Source organism: Pristiophorus japonicus, chromosome 6, assembly GCF_044704955.1.
Source record: "Pristiophorus japonicus isolate sPriJap1 chromosome 6, sPriJap1.hap1, whole genome shotgun sequence".
NCBI classification, from domain to species: domain Eukaryota; kingdom Metazoa; phylum Chordata; class Chondrichthyes; family Pristiophoridae; genus Pristiophorus; species Pristiophorus japonicus.
The window spans coordinates 79,451,478-79,468,762 of NC_091982.1; the positions used below are offsets into that span (position 1 = coordinate 79,451,478).

A 17,285-nucleotide genomic window follows, 5' to 3' on the forward strand; every position below is an offset into this window, starting at 1 on the left:
TCCCACCCCGCCCCAGCTAGTTTCAAAGCTGAGACAATAAGGGATGGGCTTTAGTTTCATTCTCAGTTGGTATAAATCTGACTCATAACCCGGGAGTTTCCGGGTTTTAAATCCCCTATACTGGCTCAGGTTCGTGTATTTAACAGAAAGCCGAGATCGGGCGAATTGGCGTATTTCTTCCTGAAAATCTAAGCTTGCTGTCAGAATCCGCCTGACTTTTGTCAACGATCCGGTAACCGAATCGAGTCAGAGTTTAAAACAGATATTTCCTGAGATACGGACTAGCTGAATGCGAGCTTTACTAGTGCATTTGAAAGAGTTTCTATTGGAGGGATAATCCTGCAATTCAACCCGCCGTAAAGAAAAGTAAATGAGCGAACTCCAATCTAACACATCTTCAGAAGTTACAATCACATTAAAAAGTTTCAAATGGAAATTTTACCCTAAATAGATTGACTCTTTCTAAAATTATTTAACTCTGAAAAAGTAGAACATTAGCGTGGGCACCAGCTACCAATGTTTTAATAGAACGGAACATAATTTAATTTTAATGTAATTGCAGTTTGTATTCTAATAACACATGTGTTTGCATTTAGTTCATTACGTAAATATATTTTACACAGGTACAGTTCAAGACGCCATTCTTTCGTTTTGCAGCGTGCGTGGTTTTATTGAAAACTTTTGCAGAGTCACATCTGATTAAAAATCACACATACAATCAGTAAAGTAAAATAAATAACGACACTTGAGATCGCAGCCAACCGTTGGGAAAGTCAGCACCTCTAGAGCAGTGTTGTACGAACAGGTGAGTATGTTAACCTGTTCACAAAGTGCACACTCAGCCACCCGAACAGTAGTGACCAGAGGAGAGAAGGACCTGGGTGAAGTGGCTTTGGGCACCGGCCTCACATGCTTTCACACACACGCACACACACACTGGGAAATTGGTCCTGGCGATAGCCCTCCAGCAACTAAGACTAGAGAATGAATTTCGCACAACAAATAAACAAAAGCAGGAAGACAGGCGATGAAAAGCTCTGCCAGTTAGTGAATTGCGCTCAAACTCACATTGTACCTGGCCTCTCATTTATAACTTCCCACGTGCAATATTTCCCCATTGTTTACAAGCTATTCTATTGTACCACGACACATTTTCTTAAAGTAATGTTGATTGTCAATGCATTGTGAATCCCTTACAGATTAAAAAAAAATTACATTTATGATTGAGATAAATGGGGAGTAAAGGGGCAAGCGCCGTGACCCCCCAGGGCGGATGAGGTAGGAAACCATTCGTAAATAGTTATTGCAAAACATTTTAAACTTATGTATTATTAAATTTTATTTTTTGTTAATATCGTGATAGCGACATTCACTAAACTGAAATGATGTATAAATCATGCAGATACAAGAGGTACAACAGAATTAATATGACCCGTTCTTACATAATTAATTGTTTATGTGTCTTTTTTCTAAATGAAATTGACAAGGGTATATGCCACCACCTGCCCCAGTACCGTGCCACATCAGATGTCGTTAGACAACCCCGGATCAATGAACTAGACCAATTCGCGATTAGACGTTAAACGCAGAGTTCATTCACAGACTATGTACAGCCTATTACAGTAGAAAAGCAAACTGGATATTTTTCACAAGAATGTGATTAAACATTATTCAAGTCTCGTTGAGATTATTTTGTTACAATATGATTGCCAGATAAGTCATCGAAGTCTCATCTAAACCAAGACATAAAGCTTGCTTCTCTCAAACCCGTACAAAATATACACAATTAAAACTCATTCTTCAGACATATCCTTCCGGCGTGACGTCCCTTCCATTGCTTCGTTTTGTCGGGCAAAACTTAACCAAGGAAACAAAAGTTATTAAATCCTGGTCCACCTCGCATCAATAGGATAGAGCAGTGCACAATGCATCTTAATGTGTGGCGGAAAATTTCATTCGTTTTTGTTTCTGTCTCTGATTGCAAAACCACACTCTCACCACATTCTTTTTCAGGTCCAATTTCTCTGCGATTGCTGCGATCTTCTCGGAGGATGGACGAGGCTGGACGGCGAAATACGCTTCTAAGGATCGTTTTTCCGGCGCTGCGATGGAGGTACGTTTGCGCTTCCTGTCCCCTCCATTGAAGAGCTCGGGTTTGGTCATTTTCTCCCTCTGAGCCCTCTCGGCTTCGTCCAGCCAGGCCTCCAGGATGGGCTTGAGCGCAATCATGTTATTGTGTGAGAGTGTCAAGGATTCAAACCTGCAGATTGTGCTTTGACTTAAACAGCCCACACCTGGGATCTTCAGGTTGGCCAAGGCTGACCCAACATCGGCCTGTGTCACTCCAAGTTTGATCCTTCTCTGCTTGAATCTCTCTGCGAAGGACTCGAGCTCCCTGGGATCTGCTTCCCCCTCATTGCCGCCCAGGCCGATGTGGGCTGACAGAGCGTGGGAATGAGAAATGTTCATAGGCTGATGGTGATGAGGGTGATGTGACATGTGGTTCATCCCAGGCATGTGTGCATGGGGATGTGATGGTGTGGATCCTACCTCGGGTCCTGCCATCCCACTCAGGGAAAGGCCAGAGTTCAGGTGGTCCAGGAGGTCTCCTTCCAGGCCTTGGGCTGACTGATGGTGGTGGTGGTGGTGGTGGTGATGGGGATGGGAGGTCAGGACCGACGGGTGGGGTAGATGTACAGAAGAGGAGGTAGGAGTGCAGGACACGCTGCTCATGGTATGGTAGGTGACATCTGGCTTGAAGGGGTGGTTTTTCTGCGATACAATATCCACGGCTGCCAGGGCTTCGGCTCGGCTCAGTAAAGTTTCGTCAAATCCAGCAAAAATATTGCCTTGCAACTGCAAAGGAAAAAAAAACAGTCTTATTGTCAGGATTCCGGTCAGCATAGAGAACAGCGTGGTTACTTAAACCTTCGTACTCAAGTCTGCGGGAACTCGCCAGCGAAAAGGACATCTCTCTGTTAGCCCAGTAGTTTTACTGAGAAATATTCTTTGGCTCTTGTTCCTAATTATCGTGCACGCTTGGCATTCTGTAGTTCACTGCTCTCTTTAATTCAGCGACACCAGTAGAATTTAATCAATTGTAAAAACACACAAAATAAAAAGGAGAAACAATTGTTTCGGTGGGATCTTGGCGCGAGGAAGTGGCAGCATTTACTGAGACTCAATGGCGCAGGAAGAGATTGCCATTTAGTACAAGGATGCAACTTGCAAAACGATAAAAGTAATGAAAGGATTTGCAGATCTCCACACGGCGCGCATACATTTAGTCTAACACGGGGATGTAAAGGGACACACCATTCAAAATAATCTTGATTCAAATAACTTATACAGCCACACAGTCTGAATACCTCCTCTCCTACTTTCTTTGATATAATTTCGTTATTGACATCTTCTTCGTGCAGCTGTCAAAATAGACATTATACCAATGTCACTAACCCATCACCGGAGAGCGCAAGCCGCCTCCTTATCAATAACTTCAAATAATAAAGTAACAAAAATGAAATTACTTCAAATGCCCAAGCAAATTGACAGAGCCCCAGCTAAGAATTGTAGTGAATTAAACGATGTCTTCCAAACGAGCGTATTTAAATACTTTTAGTAGTATTTTTCTCGCGCGGCGAGGGAGCGCTCTGCGGTGCTGAGCGGAGGATAGGAAGCTGTGACTGGCACTTACCGGAGGAGTGGGCAGGCAGGCTCTCCTCAGGGCCTCGGTGCTCGAGTGCAGAGTTGTGTATTTGGGCTCGTGCAGGATGGGGTGCATGCCGAACGGCTGCTTGCTGTTCATGGACATCATGTTTGCATGTGGGTCATGTGCAGGTGAGCGCTGAACTGGCGCTGTCCCTATCGCACTCCATCCGATTGTCGCTGAGTTATACCCGCGCCGGCTGCAGGACACGCCGCCCGGGCCGCCCCTCGGCCCCGATCATTGGTACAGAACGGTTCGGCCTGTAGGCGGTCTGCTAGACCCGCCCTTGCAGTCTCATCATTGGCTCAGTCTGGCTCAAAACCCTCCTTCCAGCGATTTCCAGCTCTTGGATGAAATTGGATGACTGTCAGTTCTGACAGAGTACGGCATATGCCTGCTATTTAGCTTTTAGGGAATTTTTCGCAAATACTTATTACTGTTAATTTCAAGCCCTCCATGCCCACCTGTATGTGTGGTGGATACTTGTTGCACGATGGTTCAACATTCCTAAACTAATTATTTAACTCCGATGCATTAAAACAAACACATAATGGGACCCTCGCTTCATGATAATAAAATGTCTCAATTCTGATAATCCTCCTAAAACGGAGAAAAAGCACTTTTCAGAGTCTTGACATTTGAACATTGAGGTAAGATCATCAATTAAGATCTTCCCAATTGAAAAGACAGCAGCACGAGACCGCTGTTCAGGACCTTGTCAATTCGATAGAGCGATTTAGAGTATCAATCGGATTTTTTTCAAGTGGACAGAGATTGGGTTACAGTACTGATCGGGTCTCTGTCAAATGAAGAGAGTTAGGGTTAGAGTACTAATCGGGATTTTGTCAATTCAACAACAACATGCACTTATATATAGTGCCCTTAAGGTTAAAAGACATCCAAAGGCAATTCACAAATAGAAGTAGACAGAGAACAGGACGCCAAAAATGGGTGGAAAGATTAGGAGGGTAACTAAAAGCCTGGTTGAAAAGATGGGTCAGAAAAGGCTTTTAAAGAAGAGAAAAGTGCAGAGGCCAGGATGGTTAAAGAGGGTGTTCCAGAGAATAGGGCCACCGTGGCTGAAGGCTCTGCTGCCAATGGTGGAGTGAAGGAAGCAAATGCGCACAAACTCAAAGGAATAAAGGCTCCAGGATTTGAAGAGGTGGATGAGGAGTTTAACGATAATTGGAAGTTAGTATTTGGATTTGATGGGCCAGTGGGACATAACACATGACAAGATACGAGTAGCTGCATTTTGAACAAGTTGGATTTTATGAAGTGTGGAGAATGGAAGTCCAGAAAGAAAGACATTGGAATAATCCTGTTTGGATGTGGTAAAGCAACAGGAGCAGAGGTAAGGACAGAGGCAGACAATGTTATGTAGGTAGAAATAAAGAATCTCGGTGATGGATAGATTAGCTAGGATTCCAAAGTTTTATAAGATCTGTTTTAGCCTGAGCAAGAGGCAAGGGTGGGACATGAAATCAGTAGCAACTGAATGGAGTTCACTAGGCAATGGGTGGCATTACTAATCAGTAACTTTTTAAAATGCATGTTTTGGTGTATTTAATGCTCATCAGAATGAGAGATGTTAGCTGTAGCCAACAGAATGATTCCCCCCTTCCCCATTTTTGTTAGCCAGTGTTAGCACAAGGACATCTAGATCAGTTGTGGTAGGGCCATGTGCAAGAAAAAAATCTAGTGTTTCTAATTGGATAGATATTTTGGTAAGGGAACCAATAAACCAGTGGGTTGAGAGCAAAATCAGGGTTCTGTGTCTGAGAGATTATTACAGTTCTCAAATAAAATGAGTTAAAATATCCCATAATTTCTGATTGAATGATGCATATTAAAGATATTTATTAAATTATATAAATCATAAGTTGAATTTATGGTTGGTGTTGGGGCACGTACAAGAACATAAGAATTAGGAACAGGAGTAGGCCATCTAGCCCCTCGAGCCTGCTCCGCCATTCAACAAGATCATGGCTGATCTGGCCGTGGACTCAGCTCCACTTACCGCCCGCTCCCCGTATCCCTTAATTCCCCTTATTGGTTAAAAATCTATCTATCTGTGACTTGAATACATTCAATGAGCTAGCCTCAACTGCTTCCTTGGGCAGAGAATTCCACAGATTCACAACCCTCTGGGAGAAGAAATTTCTTCTCAACTCGGTTTTAAATTGGCTCCCCCGTATTTTGAGGCTGTGCCCCCTAGTTCTAGTCTCCCCGACCAGTGGAAACAACCTGTCTGCCTCTATCTTGTCTATCCCTTTCATTATTTTAAATGTTTCAATAAGATCACCCCTCATCCTTCTGAACTCCAACGAGTAAAGACCCAGTCTACTCAATCTATCATCATAAGGCAATCCCCTCATCTCCGGAATCAGTCTAGTGAATCGTCTCTGTACCCCCTCCAAAGCTAGTATATCCTTCCTTAAGTAAGGTGACCAAAACTTCACGCAGTACTCCAGGTGCAGCCTCACCAATACCCTATACAGTTGCAGCAGGACCTCCCTGCTTTTGTACTCCATCCCTCTCGCAATGAAGGCCAACATTCCATTTGCCTTCCTGATTACCTGCTGCACCTGCCTGTAAAGAAGCTACTATTTTCATACTATTTGATTCAATTGCAAAAAATTCTATTGTATTTTAATATCCTCAATCTGTCACAAATTCATAGTATTTCCACCTATGAGTCAGGAGATTGTGCGTTCAAGTCAGGACTTGAACACAAAATCTAGACTAATATTTCAGAGCAGTATTGAAGGATTGCTAGTTACATTTATCCTTTGGATTAAATGTAAAACTCCATCTGCTTGTTTTGGCGATTCAGGTGGATGTTTTAATAAATCTCATGGCTCGAAAGGAAAAGGAATTCTTCTGGTGTCCTGGCTAACATTCCTGCAACCAAAGCAGAGCAACTGGGCTTTCATCTTATTGCCTTTTGTGGGACACTGGTGTGTGCAAAATAGCTGGCGTGTTCACTTACATAACAACATTGAAAATAATTCATTATAATGAGGTGCTTTGGGATGTTGCTGAGAGATGTGATAAGGTGCTATATAAATGTAAATTGTGGTGGTATATTTTTCACAGAGTGCTTTTTTCCATGGAATCCCTAAAGCTCTGTAAAGTAACTCCCTTACTAAGTCTATTTATAAACAATTGATCAATAATTATTTCATCTCCCTGTCAAAGCACTTAATGCAAAGACACAACAGGATGGTTAACTAGTTCTCACCAAGATGTAAATGATCACAGCGCAACATTGATTAATTATTTCATGTTCAATGTGTATGACGTGAGAACAGATCATGATCTACTCATTTTCCCACTTCTGTATAATGCAATCACACTTCTATAATACAACCAATTTTGTTTATTGTATGGAAGGTCTATCACAACTATTTCAGCATTTAAGTGTGGCTTATGAGTTGACCAAGTAACTATTGCCATTATAATTCAACCAGAAAATGTAGGATTATGTTATCATCATATTTTTGTAGATCTGACACTTTATCAAATTAGCTGATTTTAAGAAACAAATAGATATAGATGACATTGAAGTCCCAATACTCTGTTGCATAGAATGATGTTAGAAATTCACTCTTGCAGTTGCTCTCATTAAATTTCTGATCCACCAGTGTAGGAACAAGTGAAAGCCTAAGCTTCTATGACTTATGTGTCCTTGATGTAGTATTATAGAGTGACCATTACTCTGCATTTAGTCCACACTGTACTTTATCTGAAAGTACTTGATGGGTCAACATAGAGGGAGCTTAATCTGGCATCTAAATCATGCTGTGCCTTAACTGGAAGCACTTAAGAGGTCAACTGTGTTGAAACCCCTCAGTATACAAAATGGGGAAGTGTATAGGTAATTTTACCCTAATTCTAAGCTATGCTGTATGACTGACCAGTACTCAATTACTATGAAGAATTTTAATCCCAGTGCTGAAATCCTTTTCCTAGATATGTACAAAAAGTACCAAAAATTTAAATAAAATCCATTAGAACAGGGACAGCGACATTTAGGAGGATGCTTGGGTGATTGAGGTTCCTGACTTTGTTAGCTCGTTTTTTGAGAGAGTAGCTGATTTTTTACTTCATCTATATACCCATATCTACTCTTGTAAACCATTCATCATTCTGGCATGGATATGTATAAGGGAAAATATGTGATTGCTCCCTCTGTGTGGCACACATTTGCTGTTGGAGAAAATATTTCAAAATCTTTACTAATTGTAAACAATAGTGTGGTATGGAAAGAAACACCAATTGCACAATCATTTTGCATTTGCACTGCTTAACTGTAAAAGGATGAGGAGAATTTCCAAAATATCTGGAAGGATTCTTTTTGTAATTCATTCTGGGCATTGCAGGCAAGGCCAGCATTTCTTGCCCACCCCTAGTTAACCTTGAGAAGGTAGTAGCGAGTGTTCTTCTTGAGCTGCTGCAGACCATATGATGAAGGTACTCCCACAGTGCTGTTAGGTAGGGAATTCCAGGATTTTAACCCAGAGACGATAAAGGAACGATGAAGCTACTGTAGACTAACAGTTATTAGTTCTGTAGAAAATGTTTCCCATAAATGTGACCTTCAGTCAGTGAACACAAATTGCTTCCCATCATGTAATGCAATTTCATCTTAACTCCTGCATAGCTTGAAGGAGGGGAGGCTTGAATTAAAAGATATGGATCAATAAGTTGTATTGGGATGCTATGTTTAAATAATAGCCAAAGAGATGACAATGGTTGAATTTCAAGTATTACTTGGAATGGTTGAAGTTCAGTGAGAACGTGTAAAATACATAAATGTTGCTTAAAGCAATATGGCACAATTCAGAGTGCTATACATACACACACATTTTACTATTGCCATAATGAATTGCCATAACAATCTGTACTTAACCAGGGGAACCATGTCTGTACTGTATTTCTACTGTACCCATATTCCACTTGTGCCCATACTTGCAGGAACCAATATCTATATCGATATCCTTTTTCATAAACCACACCTCCACTGCATATATTTACTTATAAAAGTGCACCATTATTAAACCAGCTATATACCAATATCTGTATCACACTCTACTCTTAAACATACCCACACCAGAATTATGAATGGTTTACAGGGAAAAATATGTGATTGCTCCCTCTGTGTGGCATGCATTTGTTGTTGCAACTTTACTACTGTAGAACAACTGATACAGTTTCTCTAGTAGTTCCACTATGTTTTCATGAACTGAAGGGTCAGCATCCCTTTTTCACCAGAAACAGTATCGTTGTCTACCTCACCTGCTTTAGCCTTCCAATTGACATACCATATCACCCACATACTGATATCCATTCCTAAACCTCCACACATAAATATACCATACTTGTAGCCCTACCCTTGCCACATTTGTATGCTTTCTCATACGTATACCAAATCTTTACTTATATCCATGTTGACACTAGTAACTTTATATGGGTACCTAGGTCTGTGCTCATATAAAATTACCAGTGTCAACATGAGTGAATTCTTTATATTGCTGTAAACTGATGGAGAGAAGAGCCAGGTTTATGAATGATTTGGATTCTGCTTTTTGCATTATAGAGGATGCCTGTCTTGATGCTATTGTAAAGATCCTGGCATCCCTTAATCAGCAATCCATAGGCATACTGTCAGAGTGTCTATAAATTTAGATCAGTGGTTTAAAGCAACACAGTCATTGATTTTTATTTCAAAATTTTACATCTGTCTATATTATTTCTATAGCAGGCAAAGAAGTACACATTACTCATCAGTTACTATAAACTAAGAGAATGAAACATAGTCGACAAGTAGATTTGAAAAACTGTAAAACAATGTCTTATTTTGGCACATCTAGCATCACCATTTCTAAACTTACATGCCTTTAACTTATCTGAAGCAGTGCATTAAAAAACAATGGGAGAGTGGCAGAAACCTAGTGGAAACTGGGAAGAGAAAGACAGCCACTGAGACTAAGCTGACACTGACTGGGAACAACAAAAAATCCAACACAGCAATAATGGCACTGAGTGGGAATAACAGGAACCTGAACAAGCCAATGCTGGCACAAACAAAGAATCACTGCACACTTTTCTGTGATTCATCGGACAGTTTTAGCATTTGTTCATGACCTGAATAACAGTCAGCATATACAGTTATGGGGGACATGTTGTATGCACATAAGCATTCAGAAATGGTTCAGGAGACCCTGCCATGAAAATGCAGTGTCAACCACCATGACAAATGAAGTTGTGCAATGTATATTAGAATAAGAAAGATGGCTTCAGGCTACCTCCAGTGTGGTTGGTCAGAGTGTGGCCCTGTCACTAGCAGTATCCAAGTGGATCCTAAAAAACAAGAGTTAAAGGCAGTTATTAAAAGGATGAGTAATAGAATTGTGAAAAGGGAAGTGCCTTCTTATTCCTGGCAATTTTGAAAGCTTCTCTGACTTTATAGAAAAGTAAATGGCACTCTTTATTAATCAATTCTTTCCATATTCTGTAAGGATTACTTTAACACATCTGTGCTTCATCTACTACTGAGCTGGTTCCAGTAAAACTTCACACCTGATTTCACATTAAACTGCCACTGTTTATTTCCAAATAGTGAGCATGTTCAGGCAAGTAGACCCCTAGGTTTTCAATGTACTTTTGCCAGTAACAGCTTTCATAGAGCAATGAGGTGATGGTGCTTGCAGTCTGTAATGTCAGAACAGGCAGCCTTGTGTCCAATTTCATGAGTCTTTAGGTAGGCTGACAGATGACTGATTGTCTAAAAATACAGTACATTGAGTGTGCCACGACGAATCTTCATGGGAGTATTATATTTCCCGTAGACAAAGTGCTCACACTGTCATGTGGAGAGCTTTTGTTTTAGACTCTGATGTCATTGGACAAATCTAATTCTCTGAAGGACCTTGAATCAGGCACCAATCAGATTTCACCTCTTTGCATATCACTGAAATAATAATGAGTTTCATAAAGGTTTAATGAGTTCCTGTATAGTAGGGTTGTGTTATTTTACTAACTGATTATAACGATGCGGTATCTCACTTATATAAAAATGTATTTTAGTAAGTACAATTTAACATTTTTATTCAGATACTTTATTTAAAATACAACATACACCTTTAAAACATGGATATGCAAATCATTTTATCACGTACCACAACATATATGATTTAGTTTTACATTTGCACGCCACTCTTACTTTTCAATTACTCCTCCTCTTCTACACAATGCACAATTACCAGACTGCAGACACAGATATTATATTAATATTATACATTTAGAGAGCATGGGTAGGCAATTGTTACAGACTGTATGAGTAGTCAATACCTCTGAGTCATATACACACAAGTAGCCATGGGCAGAAAGCCTATGTGCTTAATCTTAGTCTCCAGCAAGTGAGAATATACTGCCAGGATATAGGGTGAGAACCTGTCTTCTGCTGAGCACTTCACCAATTCTCTAAATGTAGAATCAGAATGTAAAGCCTGTGTTTGGAGTCTATTAAAATGCACATTGTGTGAACGTTAAATATCAGTGTCCACAATTAGCGTAATTTTCATGTACAAGTCTCCATGCCCAATCCATATGCAAAGCTTGCATGTGTTAACTAGGTTCACAATATAATTCTGAGTGCTTAATCTGTGGTTGCAGTACATATGTACAATCTGCATTGATAACCTACATGTCCAGGCTTTTGTATAATCTATGAGTGTTCACAATCTTTAGTTGAGTATTCAGCTTGTTTTATTTTCTATGTGAATAGTCTAACTGGATATGAAAGATGCATATGCAGTAGGAACATAATGCAGTCTATATGCACTTTTAGGTTAGGCATCCCATTTGCATCATAGACTCCATACTGTTCTTCAGTAATCAGTTTGCATGTATAATCTATGCACTGTACTGTCGTCCTATCATCTGTCATCGAACTACAGTACGCAGGTGATGCTTGTGTCTGCGCACACTCAGAGGCCGAACTCCAAGCCATCGTCAACACCTTCACTGAGGTGTACGAAAGCATGGGTCTTACACTAAATATCCATAAGACAAATGTCATCCAGCAACCTGACCCCGCCACACAGCACTGCCCCCCGCCCCCCGGTCATCAAAATCCACGGCTTGGCCCTGGAAAACGTGGACCATTTTCTATACCTCGGGAGTCCACTATCAGCAAGGACAGACATCGATGACTCGGTCCAACATCGCCTCTAGTATGCCAGTGCAGCCTTCGGTCGCCTGAGGAAGAGAGTGTTTGAAGACCAGGACTTTAAATCTGGCATCAAGCTTATGGTCTATAGGGCAGTAGTCATACCTGCCCTCCTATATCGCTCAGACACATAGACTATATACAGCAGACACCTTAACTCGCTGGAGAAGTACCACCAGTGCAGCCTCTGCAAGATCCTGCAAATCCACTGGGAGGATAAACGCACCAATGTCAGTGTTCTCGATCAGGCCAACATCCCTAGCATCGAAGCACTGACCACACTCGACCAGCTCCGTTGAGTGGGCCACATCGTCCGCATGCCCGACACGAGACTCCATAAGCAACTGCTCTACTCTGAACTCCTACACAGCAAGCGAGCCCCAGGTGAGCAGAGGAAATGCTTCAATGACACACTTTATCAAGGAGGCTTTGAGGGTAACATTCCCACCGGCATCTGGGAATCCCTGGCTCAAGACCGCCCAAAGTGGAGAAAGAGCATCCGGGAGTATACTGTGCACCTTGAGTCTCGTAGCCAAGAACGTGCAGAAACCAAGCGCAGATAGTGGAAGGAGCGTGCGGCAAACCAGGCTCCCCATCCACCCTTTCCTTCAACCACTGTCTGCTCTACCTGTTAGAGACTGTAATTCCCGCATTGGACTGTATCATCATCATAGGCAGTCCCTCGGAATCGAAGAAGACTTGCTTCCATTCCTGAAGTGAGTTCTTTGCTAGCTGAACAGTCCAATACGAGAGCCATAGACTCTGTCACAGGTGGGACAGATAGTCGTTGAGGGAAGGGGTGGGTAGGACTGGTTTGCCGCATGTTCTTTCTGCTGTCTGTGCTTGATTTCTGCATGCTCTCGGCGTTGAGACTTGAGGTGCTCAGCGCCCTCTCGGATGCACTTCCTCCAATTAGGACGGTCTTGGGCCAGGGACTCCCAGGTATCAGTGGGGATGTTGCACTTTCAGGGAGGCTTTGAGGGTGTCCTTGTAGCGTTTCTGTTGCCCACCTTTGGCTCGTTTGCCGTGAAGGGGCCCCGAGTAGAGCACTTGCTTTGGGAGTCTTGTGTCTGGCACGCGGACTATGTGGCCTGCCCAGCAGAGCTGATCGAGTGCGGTCAGTGCTTCAATGCTGGGGATGTTAGTCTGAATGAGGACGCTGATGTTGGTGCGCCTGTCCTCCCAGAGGATTTGTAGGATCTTGAGGAGACTGTATAGCCATATAAGAACTCACTTTTATTTCGAGAGACTGCCTATGATGATAATCTATGTACACAAAAGCATATATATCGTGCTCTACAGTGTAGCTGGACATGTAGGACTTGGCTGCATAGTCTGCTTGTCCAGTTTGTGTAATGTTTATGTTTCCAGGTGATGTGTAGAATCTGAGTATCAATGAACAGAGTTTATGCTTATACATTGTCTTTATGTTCTACATAGTTTCATGTTGGCTCTGATATTTATGGGGCTGTGTGTTCAGAGCGGGGGGAGGAGTTATGGATGGTAAGTGCAGGATGTCTTTTAAATTGATTGACACGTTGGCTGCCTGTCAGGCGGGAAAGCCTGCAGCAGAAGGACACAGTGATCGGGGGGGTGAGGCGGGTGGGGGATTCGACGGGAGGTGGTGGATCGGGGGAAAGATGGTGGTCGCAGGAAGAGAGATCGTGGGGGGTTTACAGGGTACCTTGTTGGGCCAGGTGGAAACACTCCTGCTCCTCCTGGCCCACAAGCAGTGCTGCAAAGGTACTTATCTTATGGATCCAGCCCTTCTCACCTCTTTTTACCTGCTGGTTGTCCCAAGGCCAGGAAAACCTGGCCGACATGAGTTAAAAATAGAAAGCATGTTAAAAATGGAGGCATGCAGCTTTCTTGATAGCTTTCAATGACCGACCTGCCTCCTGAGAGCAGATTAGTTACCTGCCTCTACATTCTGCCTCCATTAAAGCCGGAAGTGGGTGGATTAAATCGGGTTGGGTTCGGGTTTGAAATTATACATTTTTTTTACTTCTTGGGTGTTAAAATTACCACCACGTTTTTTAGTTTAGTGTATATTCTTGCATGTATATAGCCTATCTGTACAGTCTGATTAGCTATGTAATATGTATGTATGGTCTGCACATATGAAACTGCATACATATATGTGTAATGAAAATATACTTTGTATGTATGACCTTCATAGATATTCTGTCCATTGTCACCAACGTTTCCTTCTTCAGCCAACACCACCCTCATCTTATTTGCTGTTTGTGGGACTTTGCTGTGCACCAGTTGGCTGTGGCAATGGCCTACATATCAATCATACAATTATATAGCATAGAGGGAAGCCATTCGGCTCATCCTTGAAAGAGCTATCCAATTAGTCCCAATAATCTGAAAACATACATATAAAAGGGGTCGGAGGGTCTAGTAAGGAGGAGGAACTGAGGGAAATCCTTATTAGTCGGGAAATTGTGTTGGGGAAATTGATGGGATTGAAGGCCGATAAATCCCCAGGGCCTGATGGACTGCATCCCAGAGTACTTAAGGAGGTGGCCTTGGAAATAGTGGATGCATTGACAGTCATTTTCCAACATTCCATTGACTCTGGATCAGTTCCTATGGAGTGGAGGGTAGCCAATGTAACCCCACTTTTTAAAAAAAGGAGGGAGAGAGAAAACAGGGAATTACAGACCGGTCAGCCTGACATCGGTAGTGGGTAAAATGATGGAATCAATTATTAAGGATGTCATCGCAGTGCATTTGGAAAGAGGTAATATGATAGGTCCAAGTCAGCATGGATTTGTGAAAGGGAAATCATGCTTGACAAATCTTCTGGAATTTTTTGAGGATGTTTCCAGTAGAGTGGACAAGGGAGAACCAGTTGATCTGGTATATTTGGACTTTCAGAAGGCTTTCGACAAGGTCCCACACAAGAGATTAATGTGCAAAGTTAAAGCACATGGGATTGGGGGTAGTGTGCTGACATGGATTGAGAACTGGTTGTCAGACAGGAAGCAAAGAGTAGGAGTAAATGGGGACTTTTCAGAATGGCAGGCAGTGACTAGTGGGGTACCGCAAGGTTCTGTGCTGGGGCCCCAGCTGTTTACACTGTACATTAATGATTTAGACGAGGGGATTAAATGTAGTATCTCCAAATTTGCGGATGACACTAAGTTGGGTGGCAGTGTGAGCTGCAAGGAGGATTCTATGAGGCTGCAGAGCGACTTGGATAGGTTAGGTGAGTGGGCAAATGCATGGCAGATGAAGTATAATGTGGATAAATGTGAGGTTATCCACTTTGGTGGTAAAAACAGAGAGATAGACTATTATCTGAATGGTGACAGATTAGGAAAAGGGCAGGTGCAAAGAGACCTGGGTGTCATGGTACATCAGTCATTGAAGGTTGGCATGCAGGTACAGCAGGCAGTTAAGAAAGCAAATGGCATGTTGGCCTTCATAGCGAGGGGATTTGAGTACAAGGGCAGGGAGGTGTTGCTACAATTGTACAGGGCCTTGGTGAGGCCACACCTGGAGTATTATGTACAGTTTTGGTCTCCTAACCTGAGGAAGGACATTCTTGCTATTGAGGGAGTGCAGCGAAGGTTCACCAGACTGATTCCCGGGATGGCGGGACTGACCTATCAAGAAAGACTGGATCAACTGGGCTTGTATTCACTGGAGTTCAGAAGAATGAGAGGGGACCTCATAGAAACGTTTAAAATTCTGACGGGGTTAGACAGGTTAGATGCAGGAAGAATGTTCCCAATGTTGGGGAAGTCCAGAACCAGGGGACACAGTCTAAGCATAAGGGGGAAGCCATTTAGGACCGAGATGAGGAGGAATTTCTTCACCCAGAGAGTGGTGAACCTGTGGAATTCTCTACCACAGAAAGTTGTTGAGGCCAATTCACTAAATATATTCAAAAAGGAGTTAGATGAAGTCCTTACTACTAGGGGAATCAAGGGGTATGGTGAGAAAGCAGGAATGGGGTACTGAAGTTGCATGTTCAGCCATGAACTCATTGAATGGCGGTGCAGGCTAGAAGGGCCGAATGGCCTACTCCTGCACCTATTTTCTATGTTTCTATGTTTCTATGTTTCTATAATGAAATTGAGTATTTCATGATTACCTTCCCACAGAATGAAATGGAGCCTAGAAATTTTAAAATGTGAAATGTGTAGAAGCAGCTCTCATGTAAATATTCTTCAGTGTCCAGCTTTTTCAGTGTGATATCCTAATTATCAGCATATTTCCACATGCTGATTATTTCTCTGCAAGATTCTTCCTCCTGTATCAGCATGCATTGTATCTCAGTAATACAACCATTATTTTGCCTTATTATAGTTTGTTCACTTGAGCAGTTTTGCTGGAAGACAGGCAAAAGAATTAATAACCCAGAGATGACTGCAGATGATTTCAGCGGTTTAAGGGTTCAGCCAACTGTTAGCTCTAGAGTTTGGGACAACCACTCACAAACATGCAGGCTTTTCAACAACTCATAACCATTTACACATGTCTTATTAACCCGGATCATTGCATACCCTGCATAGAATAATGGCAGGTCCTTAACTATACAACCATAGAAGATTATAGCGCCGAAGAATGCCTTTCTGCCCATCATATCTGTGCCTACTCTACCCGAGCAATCCAAATGAATCCCACTGCCCCATCTTCTCCACATAGCCAAGTATCTTTTTAAAGATGCAATGCTCTCTGTCTCAACTACTCGCTGTGGCAAAGCATTTCATGTTCCAACAACTTGCGGCTGAAAGACATTTTCCTAATCCCTAAATGATAAATTGGTGAACCCTCATCACTGACCTCCACAACCAGAGAAAATAGTTTTTCTTATATTAAACCTTGTCATCAACTCAAAAATCGTTTCTTAGCCTCCTTTGCTCCAGTGGATAGTATCAATATCTCAAATCTTTCCTCATAACTATAGGTTCCCATCCCTCACATCAGCCTGGTGAACCTACGTTATATTCTCCCCATGCATTAATGTCCTTTCTATAATGGGACACCCAGAATTTAATAGAATGATACCAAGGATGAGGGATTTCAGTTATGTGGGGAGATTAGAGAAACTGGGATTGTTCTCCTTAGAACAGAGCAGGTCAAGGGGAGATTTAATAGAGGTGTTCAGAATTATGACATGCTCTGATAAATAAAGAAAAACTGTTTCCACTGGCAGGAGGGTTAGTAACCAAATAACATAGATTTAAGATAATTTCATAAAAGAACCAGAGATCAGATAAGGAGAATTTTGTTTACATGGCAAATTGTTGTGATCTGGAATGCACTGCCTGAAAGAGTGATGGAAGAAGATTCCATAGTAACTTTCTTAAGAGGATTGGATATGTA

At 42.1% G+C, this 17,285-nt stretch overlaps 1 protein-coding gene across 1 annotated transcript; it reads right to left on the reverse strand.

Moving 5' to 3' along the window:
- Positions 1-1,932: 1,932 nt before the first annotated feature.
- pou4f4 (POU class 4 homeobox 4) lies at positions 1,933-3,814 on the reverse strand. Its single transcript, XM_070882086.1, has 2 exons — positions 3,695-3,814; positions 1,933-2,856 (listed from the first exon to the last, which is right to left on the reverse strand). Exons 1-2 carry the CDS (start codon positions 3,812-3,814, stop codon positions 1,933-1,935), a joined length of 1,044 nt encoding a protein of 347 aa, XP_070738187.1.
- Between the last annotated feature and the right edge of the window lie 13,471 nt (positions 3,815-17,285).